This window comes from Dermacentor variabilis, chromosome 4 (assembly GCF_050947875.1).
Source record: "Dermacentor variabilis isolate Ectoservices chromosome 4, ASM5094787v1, whole genome shotgun sequence".
Classification (NCBI taxonomy): Eukaryota; Metazoa; Arthropoda; class Arachnida; order Ixodida; family Ixodidae; genus Dermacentor; species Dermacentor variabilis.
Genome location: NC_134571.1, coordinates 86,552,926 through 86,578,772, shown reverse-complemented (window position 1 = coordinate 86,578,772; position 25,847 = coordinate 86,552,926). Strand labels below are relative to the sequence as shown.

General features: G+C 42.5%; 1 protein-coding gene across 11 annotated transcripts in view; it reads right to left on the bottom strand.

The window, feature by feature from the left end:
* LOC142579476 (E3 ubiquitin-protein ligase TRIM33-like) overlaps positions 1 to 25,847 on the bottom strand; it is a 152,665-nt gene that overhangs the window by 19,654 nt on the left and 107,164 nt on the right. For 9 of the 11 annotated variants that reach the window (XM_075689693.1, XM_075689694.1, XM_075689695.1 and 6 more), the window contains 7 exons: positions 22,466 to 22,745; positions 21,097 to 21,168; positions 17,096 to 17,517; positions 11,722 to 11,844; positions 9,450 to 9,561; positions 7,198 to 7,272; positions 4,547 to 4,699 (listed from right to left, as the gene is read on the bottom strand). In XM_075689693.1, the coding sequence (XP_075545808.1) occupies positions 4,547 to 4,699; positions 7,198 to 7,272; positions 9,450 to 9,561; positions 11,722 to 11,844; positions 17,096 to 17,517; positions 21,097 to 21,168; positions 22,466 to 22,745 (1,237 nt within the window). The remainder of the gene's footprint in view (positions 1 to 4,546; positions 4,700 to 7,197; positions 7,273 to 9,449; positions 9,562 to 11,721; positions 11,845 to 17,095; positions 17,518 to 21,096; positions 21,169 to 22,465; positions 22,746 to 25,847) is intronic. The other 2 variants (XM_075689696.1, XM_075689701.1) reach the window with 1 other exon arrangement.

The following is a 25,847-nucleotide window of genomic DNA, read 5'->3' as shown; positions in this document are numbered from 1 at the left end:
TGACAAACATCAAGGGACTTTGGAGTGCATTAGATCTAGGGGATAACAAACAAGGAGGCGCAAACAATTCAGATTATCAGGTAACTTGTTCTAGAGGGGGCCTTCCAACAGCTTTCAGGAATTCTGCTAAATATGTATGTTGCACTAAAGGATATAGCCTCAAACATCCTTTTCATACAAAGGATTTTAAACATGTCTTGTAGGGACAGAGTTACTGGCAATCAAATGCTGCCTTCGCAGCCTTCCTCTCCTTTTCCTCATTCCTACTGCGGTCAAAGCTGTTCCACTGTACTTGCTCCACCCATCATAAGATCACAAGATTTGATACCAATGTGGCCTCCAGGATCAGGTAATGTGACACACCAATCTAGGTGGCCATAAAACTGTACTTCTTTACCCACAGCAGTCACAGTTGTTTTCCAATCTTTCCAGAATCAATGCTTAGTCATAATGTCTATTGAAACCCAGCTAATAGCCACCCCATCATGTTTATTTGAGTATAATTTAGTAAATATGATAAGTGGTGGAGATTTCAGGATGCCGAAGGTTTCGCCATGGATTTTCGAGCAAACTTGTTGGCCCCCGATGATATGTACATCCTGAAATATTTGGTTTGGACATTCAGACAGCATTGGATAATGATTAAGCAAGTTTATTTACCATGTTTGGACTGTTATGGGGCTCCCTTATAGTTCACAGTGATGATTCGTGTGAACCACTACAGACACGAAGCAATTGGCAACAACAGCTACAAAAAAATGGCCAAGCTCAACCATAGGCACAGTGTTGTCAAGACAGTTGTGTAAAGCATTTCAGAGACTGTTTCAGTGGTGTCCATAATTCTGGTCTCAATAGCACATGCAGCAGACTTATTAGTGTATTTTGAATGAAGAGATTACGACAACTCACAATAATACAAGCTTCAACATATTCAAATACTGGTTAATGAAACAAGCCTGGAAATTTTGGTTGGTCAACTATGTTTTTAATGCATTTTGAAGCTGCAGAATCCTAACAATGGTTTCAGGAAACTTGGTAAATTCAAAATTTTAGAGATAGCAACGCAGCCAAAAAATATTCAGTAGAGAGGACACTCATAAGACATGAGTAGTCAAAGTGTTCGTGTATGATATTCAGGCTAATGTGTGTCTTGAAATGTGACTGGGATGGCTGCCGTAATCCATTTGTGACTCAAATACTGTACCACAGGCATGCTCACACCGGGACTTTCTCTTTTCTCTTGAAGGTATCCATTAGTTTCATCAAACACGACTTAATATAACGAGGCACAAAATTGCGCTGTATCTATATCTGTTCATATAATTCATAGTTATGTTGCCGAAAATGTATTTTATTCAATTTCATATTATTCAAAAAAACACAGCATATGGTTCCTAGGAGTTTGAACTAACGCAAGTTGCCTGCACACTCAAATTCTGATTTGTAAGTGGTGCACATAGGGAATTGTAAGCAGTGCAAGAAATCAAACTGCACTGCACAGCAAACATGCAGCTGGGAAAAAAGGGTGCTTACTAAATTCTGCAGCAGTGCTGTGCTTAACATATATAGCAAGACTGTACACGCACATTTAACCCACAACAATGATTGCACCAAGCATTTATGTTAAAGTGACCAAATGCTCGTGTGGCAGAAAAAAAGCTGCTGTAAATGCTACCTCAACCAAAAGGGCTGCTTTGGACAGAAACAGAAACGAAGAAAGTCGGGAGTTCCTGTCAGTAACAGAGCAAGCATCTGGCTGACAATGCATCCTCCCCACTCTACAAAAAGAAAAAAAGTAATATCTTTAATTTACAGTTCCTTGACGCCTGGTGACAGAACATGGGAAGATAATTGCACCTGAAAATTGATGTTTATGCATTGGAGCTGTCAGTAATACCTTAGTGAGAACGGGTACATACACATTCAATGTGGAAATGGCCCCTCCTTTATGGTCCTTCACCACCATATTATCTAAAGGCCTCCAGCAACTAAATTTCCTTCTGTCTAAATTGGTTATAAATGATTAGCATGTACTACTTAAGCAATTTTGGCAAAGCTGCAGGGCTAGTAAATGTCTAATTTTCTTATTAATTTTACAGTCTTTATATAGCATTTAAACAGATGAAGCATGCACCTGGTGATTAGCGGATGTGATGAAAATCCCAGTCCATCACCTCTAAAATTTTCAGCACTGCAGGCCCTAGTAATTCTCAGAGATCATGAGAAGTAGCTACACAAGGTTCCAAATATTCAGGGTTCTGCATCACTTCTCACGAGCAGTATTAGTGGCGTCTTTTTTTTTTCAGTTTTGGGATCAGAAAAGTCTATTTTTTCTAGCTTTTGTGATGCATCCACTGGTGTTAACCCCTTCTGCGCCTTGAATGAGCTGGGTTCGGCCACTTGTTTCTGGTAAAAACGGCCAAGGACTAGCTGAGCTCATTGATGGTGCTTTTAATTTTTCTAGCAATGCCTTGGACGAGCCTAGTTTTGTCTCTTTGCTTTGCTGTTATCATACTTTTGGTAGGTGGCAGCACACAATTCCCGGAGCAGTGCAAGCAGTAGCGAACTTCTTACTGAGGAAGTAAAACATGTTAGCAACGAGGGTCTTTACAAACAATTTGGCCATTTGGTCCGAATTCGGGGTAATAGCGTGGCATGGAAGGGGTTAAAAATGTAAAGCCTTTGCAGGGAGGCTGCGCTATATCTACACTACCCTAAACTAGGCCTTCTATGCAGTCAAAATTTCGTTGCAGTTGGCTTTTAACCAAATGGGTAACAGTACTACTGCATCAGTGCCTGCAGTGTAAACATCCTTCATAATCGTCACATTAAAAACCATGCTCACCTGAGCACCAATTTGACTGCCTATTGCTGCAATCCATCATCACAAAGGAATAAAGCCAAGTGTTTTAGCAACAGGCTTTGTATAGTACACTATCCAATGCCATAAATACTATTTGCACTATTTGCATGTTGCATAGTTTACAAGTGCATTGACACATTATACTATGCCTATCATTCCAGCGATATCATGCACTCAACATTGCATTATGCAAAAACAAAATGTATCTTGGAAAGTGACCCATCTTGAATACAACCGCAGGTCAAATGTTGGCAAGTTAGTGAAAAAGTTGCTGATTAATAAGCCATCTGGGTGCATCAAAGCTGCTTTTCTAGGCAGGGCGCAATCCTGAAATATGATAAATCTTTGGAAAATTGAGGGTTGTTTTCCTTTTTCACTTTCCAACTGTTGACTTGCTAGTGCAGGAGGTAATTTAAAGCTATAGTATAAAGAATAATAAGGAAGACGTCTAGGAACAAATAAAACACTACAAAGATATGTAGATCTCATGTGCTGTTGGAATCAGTTTAGATGAAACTTTCATTGGTGTTTGTGAGGCACGCTGCTCCTCTTTAGGGATCATTTGCAAGTGCAAAGCAAACAACCAAGTTTAACACATTTCCACTGGTACACCCTCACTTAACGTAAACATGTGGCACTCCAACAAGCGGATCCCACACGTGATGACTAAGAAATGACAGTGGTATGACAGTGACGGTATGACGAAGACAGCAGGACAATGATGGAATGACGACAGAACAACCGCAATGACATAGAAATAATGGCATGACCATGATGGCATAATGACGTCCATATGTTGTTGATAGGTTTACAATGGCAACAACAATCAGACAATTCCAGACAGACAACAGTATGATGTTGACTGCATGACAAAGGTGGCATGACGACAATTGCCTGATGACGGCATCCCCCCCCCCATCACCACCACCACCCTTACCCCCATGTCCCTTAAAAGATGTTAGCAGCACCGTCTCCTATGAACAGTGCTGAAGTAGAAAGCTCCAGATTAATTCTGCCTATCCGAGCGTCTTTAGCATGCACTTAGGTCATTTTTGCATTTTGTTCCCATCAGAATGCAACCGCATCCGCTGGGACTTGATCCTGCGATGTCTCGTTCAACAGCAGTTTGCCCCTTAACCTCCGGGTTGGCACAGCAGGGTAGTCAATAAGCAATCAGGTCAGTTTTTCCGACCACACCCAAAGCAAAGGACAGTCCAACCACCAGGATGACATAGCATAGTGCAGGTCATAAAGGAGAAAGCACAGAAGAAAAAAAAGTGGCAAGAAGCACAGCATTTCTACTAAATTTACCGAAGGAAACTCTGGTGCTGCAATTGTTCAGCTTTCATGGGAATGGATGACCAGTATATGGATTTGCCTTATCGTCATGGTTGTGGCTTGAAACGCAAAAGGCAACAAGACAATGCACACACGAAAAATTATTGTGAACTTTTGCATTTATAACACAATATTTTGTTGAAAATGAAACATTCCCAAAACCACCAAGCTGTTTGAAGCCAGAAAGACACCGTTTAGGCAGATCCATGTACTAATAGTCATTCCCATGCTGGCTGAACAGTCATGTTTGCAGCTCCCATAGAGATTAGTGCCAGGGTTCGCTCTAGTATTTATGTAGAAAATTCTATGGCATAAAAAGAAAGAAAAGGACAAAACAAAACTCACATGATTGAAGGTGTAGCAGTTCTTGAAGATGAGCTTGACATCGGAAAGGAACTCGGGAACATCCTCGTAGTGATTGAAGTGAGACGGTGAGAGCTTCTGTTTTATTGTCGTCAGATCCATGGGCTTAGTAATCACCTTGTAATAGTTGGGCACCTGGGACAAGTTAAAGCATAATATTTTGTGAGAGCATGAAGTTAACAAAGACACTCACTCTTGCAAAACAATACTAAATGCACTTAACAGGGAGCTTTAGCTCGAGGTCAACTCCAATTGCCCCATTTAAATACATGTGCGCAACCAGTGAGCTAATATGATACAACCAGTGAGCCAATATAAATGAAATGTATTGCATTTAAGAGGTATCACCAAATTCTACTGATTGTAGCAAGTAGAATCTTAATTTATGGCAACAAATCTTTACAAAAATTTCCATCATATTGGCAAATTAAACAGAATTGCAATAACATTTTTTTAGTGTTATTCAGTGTTTTAGTGTTATTTTTTAGAGTCTGAGTTGCAAACTTGATTCTTCAGTTTATTGTATTGTTCTTTTTTTTTAAATTGGTGTTACAGAATTTTTGAAGAGGAAGACTGATGGCCTAAATAAATATTGCTACAATCAGTATATTATAACTGTTTCATTTAAAGGTCCCCTCACCAGGCCACATAGTAAATTTCGGTTATACGCTGGAAGTTGTTACGTGTTCTCTAGGGAGCGTTCTGCAGCAAAAATTTTTCAGATCCGTTTGTTAATAGCCAAGATAGAAATATTTCAGTGCCGCGAATCCATGATTTCAGAAGGCGAGCCCCACTGCCAAGAGAGAAACTCTCTCCACTTGCCTCGTCTATCCACCGCAAGCAAAATTCCTTCCCTGCGTTTTCCCATACCGAAGCTCAAGAATCATGTGATGCATACGTCACGAGCCCTGCCTTCATTTTTTTTCCCCTTGCTCTTTTGTGGCGCAGCCCACTTCCACTGACGGCGTCGTGCGCGAGCTGTTGTGTTTGTCTTGTTCCACGCAGCACACGACTTTGCGTGCTGTGCACGAGGACACCTGACTAGCGGTTTAAGTCAGTGCTACACGAAGACTAAGGTAGACACAAGCAGAGCACAGAGCATGATCACGCGCTGAAACACGAAAGAAAATGACATAGCTTCAGTGTCTGCACGCGAACTGCAAGACGTGCAAACAAGCAGACGAAGCAGAAGTACATCTCTCTTGTTGCGGTGCGAACTAAAAAAAAACATGCAGACATTCAGTTTGTGTTTTATTATTTCTCTAAACATTAATTCGTCTATTGAACCAACAAATTGTACAAATAACAGAAGTTGCCTTGAATAATTGTCTAAGTCATGTGTCACTATGAGCGACTTCACAGCACAAACACGTGTACATAGGTGCATTAGCATGTATACGCCACCTTCTGGCTTGGAGCGCAGCGCCCGCGAGGAGAAGGGCAAATGGCGTTCGGTTTGAAATTTCAGCTCTTTCCGCAGCACATAGCGATGTAATACTTAGCAGACATGATCGTTAGTACGCATTGTATGCACTGCGCTTGTCAGCTCAAACTCGCCAGACCTGGCGAGGGGCCCTTTAAGTACAACACAGAACTCATCAAAATCAGTGCAGCAGATGTGGAGAAAATGATTTCTCCGTTGTAGGAGCTCCTGGGGTAAAGCTTCCACACAACTGAAAGAAATACCAAGTTGACTCTTTCCCTTCCACACACATTGGGCATCGTTAGCCAGCTGACGATGGTTTCAAACGCCGTTTTCGAGACCTTCCACACCACTCACGGATGAACTGCATCATCTGAAGTATAGTAGGAGAAGTAAACTTTCATTCTTTGTGAAGTTCATTCCCTTCCCACTTGGTGGCAATTTTTGAATGAGCTCCGAAGACGTGTGCGCGCTTTTTGGAGTTTAAAGCGAAAGCAGCCACCTCCGGAAGCGGTGGGTGGGCTCGAAAACATTTCAGATCGGCTGATTTTATCGATGGCTCAAGCAGCAGCGAGTCAGAGCATGCTGCCTTTTTATCTGATAATTCCGAGAGCAAAGAAGAAGAAAATTAACCCGGAACTGAAGGCTACTCCAGTAGTTCGTGCTCCTCGCCCAATTGAAGCCATTCAGCACTAGCCAGATAATGTGGAAACAAACCAAAACTCCCAAGAAATGTTACGACAGCAAAATGCAACAGTAAACACAAATTTACTGCACGACTTGCAACGTTACCTTATGTTTCACATCAAGAAACTGCTTTACTGCATAGCATGCTCAACTGTAGGGCTTCCATTCAAATTTTTCTAGTACTAATAGTTTTCCAAGAAATATTTCGATTTCTTTAGAGGTAGTGGCTACTAGATAACAAAGAAACTTGTATATTTCAAAACATTTTTAGCATTTTTCTTTTTCGACACAAGCGTATCTTTATAAGTTTTGTCCAGTTCTATTCCACAATGTTGTTTTTGGCAACTTATATCTTTTTTATGACATAAATCTTGTTCATAAATGTTGTACGCCTGAAAAGTGTATTTATTTTGCTTTGCTTTCATGTATTGCATAAAATTTTGAGCGCAACAGTTTCGATACAGAAGGAATACTGAATTGAGCACAGAAGCCATTCACAGGTATATAAATTGAGCTCACTCACCGTTCGACTAACAGGAATGTGGAACGGTACACTCAACTCGTGGCAGAAGAGGTGAAGCAGGATCCTTTCGCATATCTTTAGACAAAACAAATGCATGCTATTTGTTACAGCATGTCACAGCAACAAATGTTATTCAACGTGCATGGTCGATTAGTGAAGCATTCTTTCTCTAAATTTTCGCACTCCGAAGTGGGGGTGCAGGCCTTACAGGTCTTACGTAAGTACAGTAGAACCTCGTTCATATGTTTTGGAAGAAACTCGAAAAAAAATAAAGTTACTAACCACGAAAATGTATAATCTAAAGTCACTAAAAAATATGGCACGCTCAACTGTAGTTGACAGTTGCGGCATGAAACATTGAAGCACACCAAGCTAATGGGACCCGAGTGGCCAGAGACGCGCATAACAGTTCTTGCGGCTTCGGCAAGCTTACGTTAGCGCTCCTCGAATTCAGCCTGGGTCAGTAGGTTCTTCGACAAGCATCCTGCCAGGAAGTTCTGACATGCTCACTCGGTGCGAATCGTTGCGTCATGAGACGCCGACACAAGCTGAACTGATTGGGCCAGAGCAGCTCAAGACGCACACTGTCGTTTCCATATTGCATAGTGTTTTAAAGGGACACTAAAGCAAAACACTAAATCAGTTTAGATGGATAAAGCATTCTTTGAAAAGACTGTTGTCATTAATCTTGAAATAATTACTTGATTGATTACTAGAAGAGAAAATGAAGGTCAAAGTTTCAGTTTTTGAATTTTGTGCCGAAAACCCAAAGTCAGTACGTTACTGTGATGTCATATAGTATTTCAAACTATTTTTTTGTATTTAGGCTACATTGGCTTATTAAAGTTTCCGAAACTCACCGTGTTCAATCTTTAGCTTTTCTGAATACAAAGTAGTCCATCTTTACCGCTAAAATATTACCTAGGCCCTAGACGACGGCAAGATCGATAACGTCACAGAGAGCTTGTGCGGGGAACTTCAAGGAGACGTCGCTGCACGTCTTCTATTACTGCGCTTTTTCTGGCTTGCGAAGTGTCTTATCATGGTAAGAGTGGTGTTTCTGATATTGTAGAAGGGTTAATTTTAATTAACCGATGCAGAAGACATAATTTTTCTCTTTATTGTCCCTTAAAGACAGTGAGTGACGGCAGAATACAATGCCGCCTCTGCAAAACATGGCATTCACTTCGCACTGCCTGCAGCAGGCAACGAAACGGCTGCCTGTTTCGGCGATCAGCGTTGCCGATTAAAAGCGTGCAGTATACTTCCAATGGCGCTACACCCCGCATGCTGTGGCATAGGTAAGAGAAGATGCTTATGGCAATAGGGTTGATGGCGATGGCTATGAATGCGGCATGTGGCGACACACCCGGAGGTTTACTGGTACTGGAATAGGAAACTGAGTGCTTCCTGCCGTTTTGACGTGACACAGGCGGGCAAGTACTGCGGAGAAGCTGCTGCAGCAGGAGGCTACTGTTGTAGATTGCGGGCGCCTCGTGCCTTTTCTTGTTTACATGGGATTTGGCGGTTGGAAAATGTATCATAGGATAGCAGTTTTCCGATCGTATGATGACATTAGTGAACACATGAACCAGTAAAAACGAAGTGTAACTGTATGGGTCACTATCGGTGTTCTCGATCGTGAAAGTTGGCATTTGGAAATCGTACGAACTGGGATTGTATCAACGAGGTTCTACTGTATCTACAGTAATCAAGCGTGTTCATTTTGCTGGGTGTCAAATTCCTTGGTCGGTAACCGTACATTGTACAATTAGATTTCTTTCTAATTGTACGCCAGAGAGTTCTAGCTAGTCCATAAGCGTTCTACTGTTTACGGATTACCAAGCCATAGATTACCGGGTGGACAGCAGCAGTGAAGCTGCTAGCGACATCTTGTGATGCTTTGTCCAAGTACAATTTGTTAGAAACATGTGTGAGTGTTCGCGTTGGAGGAAAATCATAAAAGGGCAACGATCATGTTGCCACCAACACTTTACAGAAGCAAATAAGTAAAATATGGTAGGTGACTGCAGTGTTAGCTTGGCGTGCTCTGTGGTTGAGCTACCAGAGCCGTTGCCATTGTATACTTCTCCGAAAACCCAATAATCTGCAGAGTAATACGTTTATGGACAGGCTAAAAACTCTCTACGGTCACTCATTTAAAAGATTGCAAGAGTTCATGTAGCATCAAATTAAAAAAGAAAAAAAAAAGATCAAAAGGTGCTGAATGAGGGATACAAGCAGTGACTGACCAGTAGCTCCCTTCCGCTGAGTCCCACGGGAGTCTTGCGCTTGGAGCCCGCTGACTCCCGAGGAATGTTACACTTGAGGATGTCGAGGCACAGAAGGCACGTCCAGTCCTCACTGCATGTATGAGGCAGGAGGACACAGTGCGATGAAAATGCTACCACTCAAGTGTTTAAGGTACACTTACTGCCAGTTGTCAACAACCAAGAACCATTACTTCTATAAGTGCACTATCTTTGGCCGCATCAGCCAGATGTGGGTGTACAGGGAGGACATAGCACCACTTACTGCTCTATGTCAGCTGCAATGTCAGGTTCTCACAAAATTAAAAAACAAAATAAAAAATATGCTCCAACATGCACCGCTATTGTGTGTTCCCTTTAATGGTGGACAGCACTGAATGTGCACAAAACCAACACAATCTACAAAGCTTGAAAATGTTTATTATAAAGGCAATTGCATAACTTTCAGAGATTCTAGTAGGAGACATTAACCCATTCAGAGTTGTGTTTTTCTGGAGGTGAAGCACCTCCAATATGGAATTTTTTTTCTTGTGTTATAAAATGAACGCAATGCTCTATTCAATGCTCTATTTTTGGTTATGCAGTACGGTAAAAACAACACGGATAATGCAAATGCTCTCTTGGTATGGTCCTCACATCCTTATCTGACGTCAGTGACATGGCAGTTAAAGAACGGGAAAATGTACCCGTATGTCAGTGACACTGAAAGGCTTAATACGACTACTAAAAAGAATGTTAGGTCTGGCCAAAATGGTAAACTAGACTTTTTGAGCAGCACGTACTGTACTTAGGGAGCCCCCTTGCATGTGTCAGCAATTTAATATGTATGTCATTTAATAATGTCATTATTATTGTCATAATAATGTCATATGTCATTTAATAATGTATGTCTATTATGTTTTTTATATGTTCTATATACTCTGTTAATCTTATTGTAACGCCCCCCTTACCCAATGCCTCATACGAGGCCTGTAAGGACATTGTTAAATAAATAAATAAATAAAAATAAATTGTAGGCACCATATTGCACCATCTTTATGCAGCAATACGAAACCACCATAACAGAGCGAACTTCACTTTTCGCTGAGCTTGCATCATACTCCAGTCAGCTGCTTCTGCGCCTGCCTCGTGCATGCTATAGACCACCCAGTGCAATGAAGGAGAGGACACAATATAAAGCCTCACTTGAACCCTTTTGGTCCCATGAATCGTTATATTTTTTAGGCAATATCATTCAACACTGAGATAAACAAACAACAAAACTATTTTCACAAATGCAAGTTTAAGCAATGCTAGTCAGGTCATTTGTCGACATTGTTTTGCAGGATAAATATGGCTCCCACTGAAATTTCAGAAATGTCCATGTGTTGCATCATGCTGAGGTTAGGCCTCCGCACTATAATTTTGGCGCCTGATGCCTAATACATATAGCGCGCCTTGGGTGGCACCAGAACGGTCTTCAAATAATCTGTGGCCACATTTCACACCATTAAGATAGTAAATTAAGAAGTCCGAATGACCACATGTCACTTACAACACACCGAGTTCTCCACAGTTCATGAGAAAAACCTTTGGATTCATTGCCAAGAACTCCAGCTGGAATTTTCCCCTGACTTTGGTCATTCAGATGCTTGTAGTATACAATCTTCATCTTATTTAAAAAATTCAGAACAGAAAGGGATAAGAAATAGGAAATCTTGCTATTCAAAATGAGTGGAATCCAAATGCAATGTATTATCTCAGACTGAGCAGATCAACAGTTCGAAACTGCATGATGCACCATGATTGCATTTTCCAAGCTGTGCCAATTCCAACGTATTCCGTGGGTTCAAGAATGACCATTAATCATAAAAAATTCCCAATGCAGCTCCTTATAATGTCACAGGATGCTTAAGCACCCAACTGAGGCTATCTAGTTACTGACTCAAAAAAAAAAAAAAAAAAAAGTTACATTACACTTGAAAAACAATACAGAAAACTTCACAAGCCGAATTTTGCAACAGCACTGCAGAAAATGTGCCCACATTTGCAAACAGACTGAAATATGATGTCGCGCAACAACATCACTGCTGCCATGGTTTGAAGAGCAGCAAAATCAAGATAATAAATTTCCATTTTCATGTGCAGTTTTCTCCTGCCAGGCTAACACTGCAATGGTTCAAAAGGAGTCACACACTGGGGCTTGGCGGCTATGACGTGTGAAAAAAAAATGCCTGGGAAAGGCACCTAAACAAAGCATACGTGGCGCACTGACCTGGGTGTGGCCCCCAAGGAGGGCACATGGCACTGTAGGTGGTAGACACGAGGGCAGGAGCCACAACACAGCAGCTCGCCACCGTCATGGCACACTGAGCACCAGTCCTCATTTGGGTCCGTGCTGCACGAAAGAGGCGTGTCAGCTGCAGAAGCCCAACTCTGCAGGCTTTCCGTTGAGCCTTCAGATGCAAGAGTGGCTAAACCACAGCATTCAAGACTAAAAGGTTATCGAGATTAAAGGGATACGGACACAAAATCTGAACATTTTACGATAATACAGAAAATGAGTCCTCAGTGTGCGAGTACACCGAAAACAAGTAGTCACTTCGCTCATTTTTCAGCGGATGGCTTTATTTTTGGCGTTTTTGTGAGCGCGCGCAACGCCGCCCGGCCCAAGCGAGTTGGAAGGCGTGACGTCACGACACCCCCGTCGGATAGCCAGCCGGCCGGCCACGGTCATTCGAGGTGCGCCGCCGGCGCAATCGCGAGCATGAATTCGGGTTCTGGTGCCTCTACTAGCGATGAGTACACGTCTGTAGATGAGGACCGTTCCAACTTAGCGAGCCTTCCGCGTCAAGCGGCAAAGAAGAGCAGGCGGCCTTGAACGTGCCGGTCAGGCGGTCCGGGCCAGCAAAATGTTAATTTCTTTTTCTAGTAAACTTGAAGTGCAGCAGCAGCAGTTCCTAAAATTATGTTACATAGGATGCAAAGTGCCTAGTTTCGTGACCCGCGTTGAGGCAGAAACGGAGCTATTACGGCTGAATCGTAGGTAGCGTAGCTCGTTGCTTTGTGCTTACCTACGCTGTCGGCTTTCGATCGCTGCACACTTCGTTTTTACGCGACGAGGCACGGCATGTGTAGAATTTTCCAGCCGTTTCATAGCCCTGTGTTTACGGCTACTTTCACATTCACGCCATTAGAAGCCATTTACTGGTTGAACTCGTTTAGATGGGCGGCTGCGCTAGGGACCCATCGACCAGATCACTTAGCTACATAGATTCTGTGGCCATAGACAAAGGAAAGCCTTTAGCTGTGACATTTAATAGGGAAATGCTGTGCGAACAACCAAGTCATGAAACCCAACGCATGATTATGCAGAGACCTATGAAAATCCGTAATTTTTTGCTTGAGGTTGAAAAGCAACGTGTGAAACGGCAATGTAGATAAATGTGCTGTGCATTTTAGATTACTACACATGTATGCTGTTGTCTGGCATTCATTCACTGGCTGTGTTTTGTATATTTGATCAATTAAAAGAGCGCTCGTATGCTGTCGTTCAATATTAGACGCAGCGAGAGTGCACACAACATGACTATTTTGGTTTGTGATAAACACATGCATCCGCAGGGTAAACAATTTCTGTCGCAAGCCGAGAATATCTGTTCTTGCACAGCCAATGAAAGGGTAATTTCCCTTCTTTCAACAGGCACTCCTGCAGTCACCGCTGCGGCTACATGCATACAGAAAGAGAGAGGGTCTGTTGCAAGAACAACAAAAGTTGGCGAACACAGCTAACAGTTACGAATGCGTCACTAAGCACCCGCTCTTTGAATTGCATTGCCTCAACAGTAGCTTTTTGAGCGGCATGCCAAGGCTTTTGAGCACAGCCGGGTTAGCCCGGTCGCATAAGCATCGTTGACGAAGTGGTCCGCGCAAGTGAAGCCATTTTTTAGAAGTCTCCGTGCTGGGTGTGGTGGCTGACAGGCACGTATGCAAAGTTCACGCACCTTGTCTCTGGGAGACGTGCGCGACGGCGTGTCACGAGCGATAATGCTGTTATAACAGCCGTGGACGCAGTATTGTCTGGGCATTTTCTTCCGCTACGAAGAATGCTTCAACACCGATCGACGACCGTGCGAACACGCGTGTAAGATGCACCACCTGCATGGAGCGCTGACGGGGATAATGTTTCAGACAGACCACGTGCGAACATAGCCGACGGCGATAAACAAACGCTGCAAGGGACCGACACTCCGGAAAGACTGCGCCGGCTGTGGCTGACCTTGGCCGCGCGCGCGCGGGCACGCGGGGGTGTCATGACGTCAAGTTTCAGCTTCTCCCGGCGGCCGCTTGGAGGCAAGGCGCAACAGAAAATCGCAAAAGAAAGGTGTTTCTCGTTGTTTTTTTCTAAGCAGCTTGTTGTATTCGTCATTTTTAACAGTTCAACTTTTGTTCTGACGCAGAAAACCACCCACCAATTTTTGTGTCCGTATCCCTTTAAAAGAGTACTGACATATACTCTCGAAGTCACAGAAATCTGCTACATGCTTCAGGCAACTAAAAGTATGGCATTTAGAAAGCAAGATTGGGAAACATTAAGATAGGAGAACAATTATTTAATATATTTTAATTTCACGCTAAAGTTTGTCTCAAAGTGGTGGAGTTCGCAAATCACGGGTATTATTGTGCCATCATGACACAGAGCAAAATTTTGTGGTGACTAAACGTATGACATGGTTAAATCCAGGTTGAAATGTGCAGCAGAACACTTGAGGCTGATTAAGTGATGCTTAGCAGTACACCAATTCTGTTTCAAAAACACATTAATATGTGTACTGTGTTTATTTACTATTTTCACAACATATTGTAAAAGGCCGCATATCATACTTGACTTTCAATACTCGTTACAACAGAGCGTAATAACTCAGCAAGAAAGGCTCGTCTATCTGAGGTTTGTGAAAACTTCTAATATTATCTAATAGTATAACTATCTTTCACACAAGCGACCACCACTGCCATACCTGTAGCGCTAATGAGAGCTGTGGTATGCAGCAACTTCAACTCAGAGCCTGTGTCTAGCCGCCACTGCACTGCATGCAAGACTGCTCAATCGCATCACATGTATGCACTCTGGACACCATGAATGGCCATCTATCGTCATTCTTTTTTTTACAAAATGTTGTGATAAGAAATAATGCTTTATCAAAACAGTGCATCTTGTGATCGTCAGTGCCTGTTTTTAAAGCGCTGCAGCTGTATGCTACGGCTTTGAAGCTAAGCTGGTTAGGCCTAACAGCACTCTCGCCACTTGTTCGTCACTGCGCCAATAGCGCTGAGCAACAGTCAGCCGCTTGCATTGTCGACCCTGAAACTCTCCATTGGGTGTTATGCAGCACACCGTTATGGGAAACTTGCCGGTGGTGTATTTATCAAAAAAGAAAAAGTTCGTACTAGCACATTCTGTATGTGGCCAGAAATAGTTACGTGCAGCAAACTACCACAAGTATGCATCACCACAGCAGAGTATGTTGCACATATATAGACAAAATTTACCCAAAAAGCTGTCTGTTGTACCTGACAGCCTGTTACAGCCAGCTCTGTTAAAATTGGTATTTGTTGCATCGATAATATAGGCAGACTAAACCAAGTGAGAAGAATCGTCAATTATATCAAAATGTATGTCATATGCTGATCCGTTGAAAGGGGTGTGGACTGTGTTCTGTGCACTTAGTCATTGCATTACACGCCTAAGGCTTAGTAGGCACTAACTTCTCATGACGTCGGCATACTTGTCATGCGTGCCTTTTCAGGGCAGAATATCGAGCTCTCTGGACAGCACAGATGAATACCTTTGAGTGGACCTATCTGACAATGCATCTGAGGAAAGTAAGAGTGAATAAGCAGGCAAGTGTTCACGATACATATCATTTGCAGATAAAAATTAAGCCTATTTTCCACCTTTTTGAGGCACTAAAATTACTCCTCCGATTACAGAAGAAACTCAGTGAGAGCGTCCAGTTACATACGTGTTCCCGGTGCCAACGTTCGCAATACAGAACATAAAAAATGAACCAATAGAGTTATGGTCATCTTTTACTGGTTCATATGTTCTCGAAAAACATAATTTTTGGCGCCAATGTTTAGTACATCGCCAAACTGCAATCGTATGATACGTTTCCCGGCCTCTAGTTCCCGTGTAAACAAAAAAATATACGAAGAGTGTGCAATCAAGAACAGTATACAGCTGCCCGCAGCGGCAGCTTCACCGCAATACTTGCCGGCCCGTCTCGCGTGAAAGCACTGGCGCGCCCTCAGTTTCTCATTCCTGCACCAGCAAATCCCCGCCAGGGTCTTCGCAAGCTACATTCACAGCTATGGCCACCAAAGCTATTGTGATAAGCATCTTCACCTATCCGTTTTACAATGCGTGGTGCGTAGTGTCATTGGTCAATGGTAGTTGAGTTTGTCAAATTTTTTTTGCGTTACTTCGGATTGCACATTTTCCTAGTTCGTACGTTTTTTTCTTGCAGTTTTCTTCTTTTTCAAGACGTATTGAATGAGTTCTACTGTATATTCATGTTCACATTACATTCAGGTATTCACGGTATATCGTGTCTAGCCACTCAAATCATTCACTCTGAGATTAAGAGATGAAATTCTGTGAAGGTTGACGGGATTCACATGAGAACAGTAAATTGAGAAAATTTTGCTCTACAGCACATACTGCAGCATCACCAGAAAAGTATGTTGTAGATGGGGTCTTTAAAATACAGCTTTATTGGAAAGATTTTACTAACCTTTCTGCTGTGACTGCCTCCAGAGCGACAAGATTTGTGCCTGAGCAGCGCAAACTGTTTTCCACAGCCCTCATTTCACAATACCTACCTCCCACAACAGCTGATGATCTATCATAATCCTTTCAGACAATACAGACAAAATGTTTCAGCATCACTAATTAAGTGTCAGCAGCAAGCTGCCCAGGTTTGACAACTTGCTCCATGCAATTTGCCACTAAGACTGCATGCCAGTTCGAGGGAATATGGTTCAACCTACCACAATGACCACGACTTTGGACTGTTGGCAGAGCACATTATGAAACAATCGTTTGGTTGTTGAATTCTGATAGGATGCAATTTTTTACATAGCATCACATTACAACAAGATGTGCTAGACTACAAGGGCTGCTTTAGTTAAAATTGCAATACTGTTTAAAATCTTATGTCGTTTAACTGCATGCATTGTCCTTAGATCATCGTGTATAAATTTTGTGCAGATGTTTTGTTTTGCACACTTGCATGGATCTAAACTTTTAAAGCACCATGGATTTAGATGCTTTCTGCTACTATAGGCATTTCATCACATTTCAGAATGCTCAATGTTGTTATAATATGAAAGATGCTGGAGAGACCAGCCATGGCGGGAAGGACGACGAGGTGTACCTTGGCTCCTGGCGGGAGCCTGCTCTTGTAAATACTGTAAGTAGTCTCTTTCTCTGCTCTTCTGCACACAAAAAATAGTGGCAGAGGTGCGAGGTGTCGATCCCTGTACCTCTCATGTACCTCTCAATTAAAAGCTATGGAGCTCCTTTTCTGTGTTAATAAAGGACCCCCGAGAAGATGAGTACGTGTGCCCCGCCCCCTCCTTCCACCCACCTCTGCAGGCTGTGCGTCTCTACTATCTTCAGTCCAGACCCGTTGGCTGTGTTGCCCCCACTGTTCTGCGAAAGCGAGGAGCGTGAGGAAGGCGAGCCTGGCTGTGCTGCAGAGGACAAAGACCCATTGGAGGCAGTTGGGCCATTGCTGGTGGCCACAACCATGGTCGAGGAAGAGGAAGAAGAGGCGTCCTGCGCAGGCAGATCGAAGCTCTTGTCCCCGATCTTGAGCAGCTCCTCCAGAGTTGAGAGGTCCTCGAAGCAGTCCTGGACACTGCCGGAACCTGCCGCTGCCACTGTGGTAGAGTTGGCCGTGGACGCAGACACCGTGGGCGCAGTGCGGGAGGAACTGCTGCAGACCGGCTCAGCTATGGAGGAAGGGCTGCAGCTGCTGTCGGCCTGGGGCTGGCCACCCGGAGTACCCTGAAATGCAAAACAAAGCCAAGAAAAGAGCGAGTTAGACTACACAGAACACGACCATATAAAGACAACAGGCAGTGACGATATGGAAAGCATCCGATTAATTAGCTGTGGTTGGAATCGAAATGTAGAAAATAATGAGGAAAAGGGAAAATGAAAGCGGACAGAAAAGATAACTGGCCGCCAGTGGGAGACAAACCCACAACCTCCGCATTATGCATGAGTTGCACTACCAACTGCGCTACAACAATGGCCATCAATCCATCGACTACCTTGGGTATTTACATGTGCTAGATCTAGCCCTGAGAGTGTTGCCCAGCACCACTCAGAGCCGTAGTGTGCGGATGGTTCTTGTGCCATGGCCAAATCGATGACTTACGTGAGCAGGCACGTGGCTAATAAACCCTTGTATGCTACCTAATGGCATCAAGGCAGCCAGATTCAAAACCATCACTATGAATGAACAAGAGGAAGGGAAATGGAGGAGCTCCTCTGCATACAGAACAGTGTGTTCCAAGGCAGGCACAAGCCAAGAAGAATTTTTCACAAGTTTTTTTCGACCAAAAAGAGCAAGCTAGCACGTGTAAAGCTCGTTATGCCAGTTCACACCTGGCACAATGCTAAACCCGTCAGCAAAAGCAGCTTAGGTGCAGTACTTCACCCAAGTGCACAAGGGAGTTTTTAGAACGCAGCAAGCATGAGAAAGCTTAAACACATTATAGCCTAACGAGAAGTTTGCAAGGAAATTTCAAGGGGCCCCACAGTCAGTGCAGAAAGCATCCTTCATTTTTAGCCTGCATACTGTGCACTGGAGCGTTTCAGTCTCCAAGTTCTGACAGTTTCTGCAAGGTGTGCATCCTACCAATTTTCCATGTATGAAGTACTCAAAAGCATGAAACGAAAAGTTCTAGGAGTCAGACTCCACCATCCGATCTGCACAGGTAAGCTTACAGATGCTCTGAGCATCTCCCTGCTCACTGAATGATAACGCCACCTTGTACTTGCGAAAAAAAAAAAGAAAAGAGTACTGCCATTCTGACATCCTGCCACCATTAGGACAGCTAGTTCTTCTCATTATACGTGCAAATCTGACCTTGGTTTTGCCATGTCATTTGTATAATATTATGACAGTGTGCAATATTTGTGAGGTTTGTGTTTATCCGTGTGTTATGTTGCTAAATACAGTGATCTACATTGTATTCTTGGTTTCACTAGTATTTTCACTCAGTAGATCTTCCATTTGGCCCAGAATGCCCTTCCTTAACAGAAACATGAAAATCAACCTTAAAGTTATACCTACCATGCCTATGCAATTATGCCCACAATTACTGCAACTATTACTTCTAACCTTTCGTCATTGCCCTGAAGTAGCCAATGTATATCTTGCCAGAAATGAATGGAAATTCCTGGCAATGATAACATAGAACGAGCCAGACCTTAAAGGTGAATGTTTTGCTTGTTGTTTGTTTATTCTGCGACATGTCATACTACAATTTAGCCTTGCTTGGTAACAGCTGCCCACTTGCTGGCCCACTCTCACCTGACCACCTTTGGCCCCCGAAAACGAGCGAACGCATTTCATGCCATCAGATGATGCCCACCATATCTCTGCCAAAAGAGGTGCCTTAGACCTACAAGATTAATTGTGTGATTTGCCATATAGCGTTCCAGAAACTCCCTACTTTTCTAAAGAGCAGTGTAACAGTGAAGTTATTGCAATCCATCTATGTGCCACAGGCAACGGGTCCCGATGGATTTTCACAAAGAATATTAAAAAGATATTCTGTCGCAGTACCTAGTAGCTCGTATGTAATTTATAAGTCACTTGGGTAAAAATTCTGCAAGCGTGAATTCCTCCAAGTGCCGATTGGCTAATGCAGTGCCGATATTCAAAAGTCATTTTAGAGGTGACAAATGCAATTGCCAGCCAATTTTACATGCACCCATCTGTTCCAATATATTCAAACACATTGCATATTCCGCATTAAAGCCCTGAATGCACTCAAATTTTCTTATGGAACAGCAGTGCAGATTTAGGAAAGAATGTGCTTGCATTACATGCTTGAATTTTACCACGGTGTCATTGAGTTAATTGCTTAACCTAAATTCAGGAAAATCCTATGATGTGCTATTTTGTTTAATACTGTTCCAGAAACTAATATCACTGCAGTGGTCAATTTGATAGCAGATCCTTTTGGTATACAGGAAGATAAAGATTTGTATTAATCGATACACATTTGCAAAACGTGCATATCACATCTGCTTCCCCACAGGGCTCAGTTTTAGAGCCTTTTCTTTTTCCTATGTTTAGCAATGGTACTTCTGGTGGACTGTCCTGTCAAATACAATTATGCGTGGTTGACTACGTTTTTATACTGAAATGTGTGTCAGGAATAGGAATGTATGTAAGTCTGTTGTCTAGAGATTTGCATATTCTGCACGGTCTCTGTTTCGTGGCATACACATAAATGCTTCTGAATGAATTTGCTACAAGTGCTACAAAATAAAGCAGCAACTTGGTTAGGGTTTTGCTAGTGCAGCAGTGTAATAATCAAGCCCTCAGCTCCTTTATTCAATTCACAACCACGAAACGAGAATGTCTTCAATAATGTCCCTATCTTTATTTACCTTTTGCATTACCTTTTACCATTCAAAGGTCGTCCATGTAAAGTTAGGCAATATAAATCTAGGACAAATCTATTTATGTAAATTCATACTTTCCCTTGACCACAGAAGATTGAAACAACTTATAAGTGGAACAGGTGAGTCACAAATATGTTTACCTGCCCCCACAACAATGCATTAGTAGAGCAGCGAGGCTTTCTGAATAAAGAATAGAGAATGCAAACAATGAATTCCTGTTCGATGACCTTTATTTATTCTAGTTTATTTGTTTATTTATACATGCTGCAGCCTCAATGGGCTAGCAGGAGTAGAAAACTAAAAAGAGACACACATACACAGAATACAAATGGTGCGAAAGCAACTGAAACCATGCAGTTTACAAGGTCATTGCAAAATACAAATTCAAAGCAAGGAAATAAACTTGGGTAAGAACAATGCCAATAGTTGAAATGACTAGTTATACACTGACACTATGCTAGAGCATTTAGAAATTCTGACAATGACCGAGTTGCACCAGGAAATAAATTCTAAAAATCAACTGTGTGAGGAAAAATATCTACAGGTATTTAAATGTGTCATATCTGGGTAGGAAGGTGCAACATTCAGAGCATGGAGACTTCAATGATTCGCTAATGAAAGTTTGAAGATTGTTTTCGAGAGGTATAGCATAATGAATTCAGACTGCGATGACTGAGGTCAAACATGCCAATGACTTAAACAGAATGTGTGCTAGGCTCTGTTATTTACACAATGTTCAGTGGACCTAGTCCTACAGCGAGTCATTGGCAAACAGAATGTGTGTGTGGCTCTGTTATTTACACAGCATTCAGTGGACTGAGTCCAACAGTGAGCCATTGTGCTGACTCTTACTTTGCCTTTCTATCTCCCCTCTTCCATTGGTCTGCTCGTGAAGGCATGTGCACCAAGCACAACCTGAAAAGAGCCAGTTTAACACACCTTCTCTTGACTTGAGTCCTTCGAGCCTGAAGACTGAAGTAGGTTTCCTATAGACCGGTTTGCGAAGTCATTCTGCAACAAAAGAATACAAGCACAAGGTGACATCAGAGAGCTACCAAAGCTCAAACTATGCATGAAAAAGAGAGAGAGTCATAAGAATATAAAAATATTAAACAAATATTTATCTTGTTTTTTTGGTTGCAACACAGTGTACCAATGAAGAAACCATGATGCTGTATTCAACAAATCCAAAACAAAGGCCATTGGCTTTTCAGGGTAATGATAACATACTACCAAAAGCAGTGCACCGAAATTATTAGCATCACCATGCGCAATGCAAGAAGTGTATGCAAAGGCCTACACAGTGCATGCTGGACCTTCACAGCCCCACACAACTCACTGAGTGCTTTTACCAATACTCGTTCAATCAAGTGAAGTGTTCCAACAGCTGCACCCCTTTATTAGTGTCGTAGCTACACTTATCTGAGAAAAGCTGGTAACTGACCACTTAAGAAGGAAGAACAAGCAAGGTAGCAAGAGTAAGCAGCACACAAACAAATCGCAGGCCTTAGCACAGAAATTTTCAAACGAAGTTTGTATATTGATGCATGTTTAACAACCCCTGATGGACAAAAATCGATTAGGAGCCCTTTGACTTGGAGTTTGTGAAAGCCGTGAAGTGCAGCCGCCATCAAAAGTTTATGGAACACAGGATCCGTGGAAATGCTGAATTTCCTAGCTGCCTGTGAGCGCAGCCAATAAAACTGCACACACTTTCACATATACCAGTATATAGGTAGTATACGTTGCTCACACCGTATCGGCTGGAAATCAGAATAGCAGGCAGCATGTCTAACCTGTAGAAATTTTAAACTTTTTTCTCATATCCAAGAGTCTGCAAAATTTTGATTGTTACAGAGCCAAAGAAAACAAATCTTGCCTCACACCGATGGAAGTAAGCATGACACTACCCCTTAAATGACTAGTGCTCTGTGTTCTTGACCAGGCACAGAAAGAGCAATCACAGAGCAAGAACACCTCAGTATAGTTCTACCTTATGGCAAAAATTTGCGTTTTTACCAATAGTTGTTTTTTGCACATTTTAATGGCATTCTATTTGCATAGGTGTGTAAAAATCTTGTGCATGCGTATGTGGTGCATACTCAAGAAAGAAAGAGCTGTTAAAAAGAGCAAGCAAACAAAACACAACGCTTGGCACTATGTGCATGTTTCCTTTTCTGTCCATGTTTTCCTCTGTGTGCACTTTTCACACACGTACGCACACGTGCGCACACGCAATAAGAAAGGAGGGATAAGAGTATACTAGTAGCCACGAACAGTCAGGCAGCCATGACGCAATGCCACTCACCAGAGACCTGGAGGCGAGCCCCGCGGCTGTCTCGGCTGGTGATGCTGAGCTGCGGAGGGTGTTGGATGACAGACCTGCATCACCGCTGCATGAGGGCAGCTGCTGCTCGCCAGGCGACTTGGGCTCCTCCTTGATGCGCACCACGGACACTGATGGGGACGCTGTGCGTGACGAGGAGGAGGACGAGGTGGAGGAAGGCCCCACCGCCACAGGCGTGATGGTGATGGCACTGTTCCTGCCAGACAAATCAGAAGTGTCCCCAACCGCTCCTAGGAGGAGTCTGATGGAGGGGGGATGGGGAACGTGGAGGGCAGCAGGGCAGCATGGTAGCATGGCGGTGAGGGAAAGATCGAGAAGTTAGTCGAAAGAAAGCAGTAAGTAAATGCCCAAAAGCCTGCTCTCAGGTACGGCCACCTCCCCCGGTTAACAAAAAGGTCACATGCCAAAGCAGAGGCAAAATTATGTTATGACCTTTTGTGGGTCACGTTACCCTGTGTCCCAACAGCTGTACAGTAGATCACAGATTCTTAAAGAGAACACCTATGTGGCACTAAAGCCAGTATAACTGCAAAATGTCTTAAATTTAATTTTTTTGGGTAACAAGTGGCTGACATAACATGTTAGGTATGCAGCTATACGAAAGAATGTTATGGTGCGTTGTATACCTCAACTATAAAGCGTGCCGGAGTACTAAGTGATGTTTCCTTTGAAGAGTCGATCGCGCTGTACATTCTAGTGATGTCTTACTTTTGTGAATATAACACATTCCAAGAATTCTGGAAATCGAAGTATGGAGTGAGGCTACATTGTGATACACTGATTTCCTCTACACTTCCACCATGATGGCAGTCGGTTCTACAAAGCCATGCCACACTTTGACATATCGTAGCACTGAGAATGGTGAGGCAAAGAAGAAAACAACATTGTTTGAAGCTTTGCTTTATGTCAATAATCGTGGTAGTTTAATTGCATAAAGAACTGAATGTTTTTCCAAGGCATTTCATGTTATGTGTATGCTCATAGCGAATGGCAATAGTACAGTGCTTACGTCAGTGGCCAGTTTGTAGCTGTGTTTGAAGAAACTTTCGCACATCGGTCCGACCAAAAGCTGTAGATACAGAACTAGGTTGAGGTAACCTTGGAGTCTTTCTGTCCAGAATGCTTTGTACTCACTCGCTCCTGCCTGGACTGCCAAGAGGCAGTTGGCAGTATCTAATAAATAAATAAAGTTATTAAAATAAATGCCAACTGCACTGACACCCTATTTTCCTTGATCAGCTCGATTTTCATAGAAAGCTGAACTAAGCTGAGCATCAGTACACGAAATGGTGGCCATCGGTATCTTCTTACAATTCATTAGCAGCATTGGCTTCAGCAAGCAACACAACTGGCTGCCTCTAACTTCAGTGGTTTAGCATGAGCAAATCTGAATGGCTTGAAACTGCCAGCACAGATTGCCTTGACTGCAAGCAAGCTTTTTTATCACAGATTGCAAACGGCAATATCGGCTCATTAATGTTTACATTAAAATCTTTCGGCCAAGTTCAACATGTTGAGTTCTGCTTGAAAAAGTGCTCGAAAGACGTTTTCCCTGTTAATTATTCAAGTTGGGGCTGGTCAAACCGGCCCACACATATCCTGAAAACACACCTATATGCGTTGCCAGTGACCAGATTACATTTCATTTTATACGGATAAGTAGGAAATGAGTGAGCAGTGAGTCATCAGAAGCAGAATTGCGCTGAAGTGTTAGCGCTTCAACTTAGGCCCCCCCCCCCCAAGCTTGGTTAATACGACCATGCAGTGGGAAAAAGTGACACATACACGTGGCCAGCACACTTCATTATGCGGCCCTAACAGCAATTCCAATTTGCATGACCTTTCAATGAGCAGCATTCCTCCACCCCTCCAATTTTTAATTTTTTTCTCATCCCTTAAAATTTCCCATCCGAAACAAAATGGCTTGAATTTAGATAAATCCCACACAAAGTAAAGCAATGACCTTTAAGAGAATGCTTTATCTCGGAGGCTCCTCCTATTTGAGCACATGGAAACTGAGAAATAGTTTTTCTCAGCTACCATTGCACCAAATTTGATGAGCTCCACTGCGTTCAAGAGAAAAAGTTAAAATCTAATGACTGCAAGAAGCGGATTATTTGTTTAGGTTGTCAGTCTCTTTAATAAGAATGGCTGAAAATTAAACAATTTTTAAAAAAGAAACTATCATGTTTGCAACTCCACAATGAAAAACAATATCACAATTCTGTGCACCTAATGATGTGTCTAAAGCAGACAAAATTGATGATGTAGTATGCACCTCTCCGAAATATACCAATAATATGCTACTAGCACTTTTGCAAAACCCTTGTAAACACTTACAAATTCCTGTAAGCTATAAATTATTAGATAAACTTTGTCCACTTTAAATGCTCTAACGGATGCAGTTTACAGAAGTGCGGTACCCTTTTTTAGTGCAAAGTAACGAATTTTTAGACGTAATGCTTTTATTTATTTTTTAACTTTAAAAATTTCAGCAGTCTTTATTAGAAATTTCGAACCCTAAATCGATTTTGCTTCCCTGTGTCACTGAAGTTTTTCTTTCTCAAATTCTATAATTTCATTCAGATGGGCCCTTGTCTCATAAAATCACTTCTGCCTTTTATATTATATATCTGAATGGGCAGGACAGGAGTTTTAAGGGAGCGGGATCGAATCCCGGCCACGGCGGCCGCATTTCAATGAGGGTGAAATGCAAAAGTACCCGTGTACTGTGCATTTGGTGCACGTTAAAGACCCCCAGGCACTCAAAATTAATCCGGACTCCCTCACTATGGCATGCCTCATAATAAAATCATGGTTTTGGCATGTAAAACCCCAAAACTGAATTGCATTTAATCAATTAATTAATTAAGAGTTCACATGGAGCTCAGGCTTCCTATTAAGAGCACACATTGCTGCCTTATCAGTAATGTGTAGCCTTGGGTGCCTTGCCTCAGCACAAACTGTGCTCATGCCAACACACAATAACTTGTGGGCAGAGAGGGTGGAAAACTGAAGACAAGGAATGCTAAGCAAAGCTTTTTTGAGCTCTTGAAACGCATAGTTCCTCCTACTCTTACATTTTATGTATTTTCAGACACAAGGTGTGAACTTACAACCCCCATGTCATATATATACTTTTAATATACAAAAAGCTTACTATCCAGATGTGCAATAAAAAGAATGTCATTTTCTGAATGCATTTTTGTTTTTGTTTTTGCCGGCACTTAAAGGGTTAACATGCACCTAAATTCAAGTACATTAGGTTATTTTTTCATTTTACCAACATCAAAATGCAGCCGCTGCAGATGGGATTGAACCCCTGACCTCTAGCTCAGCAGCA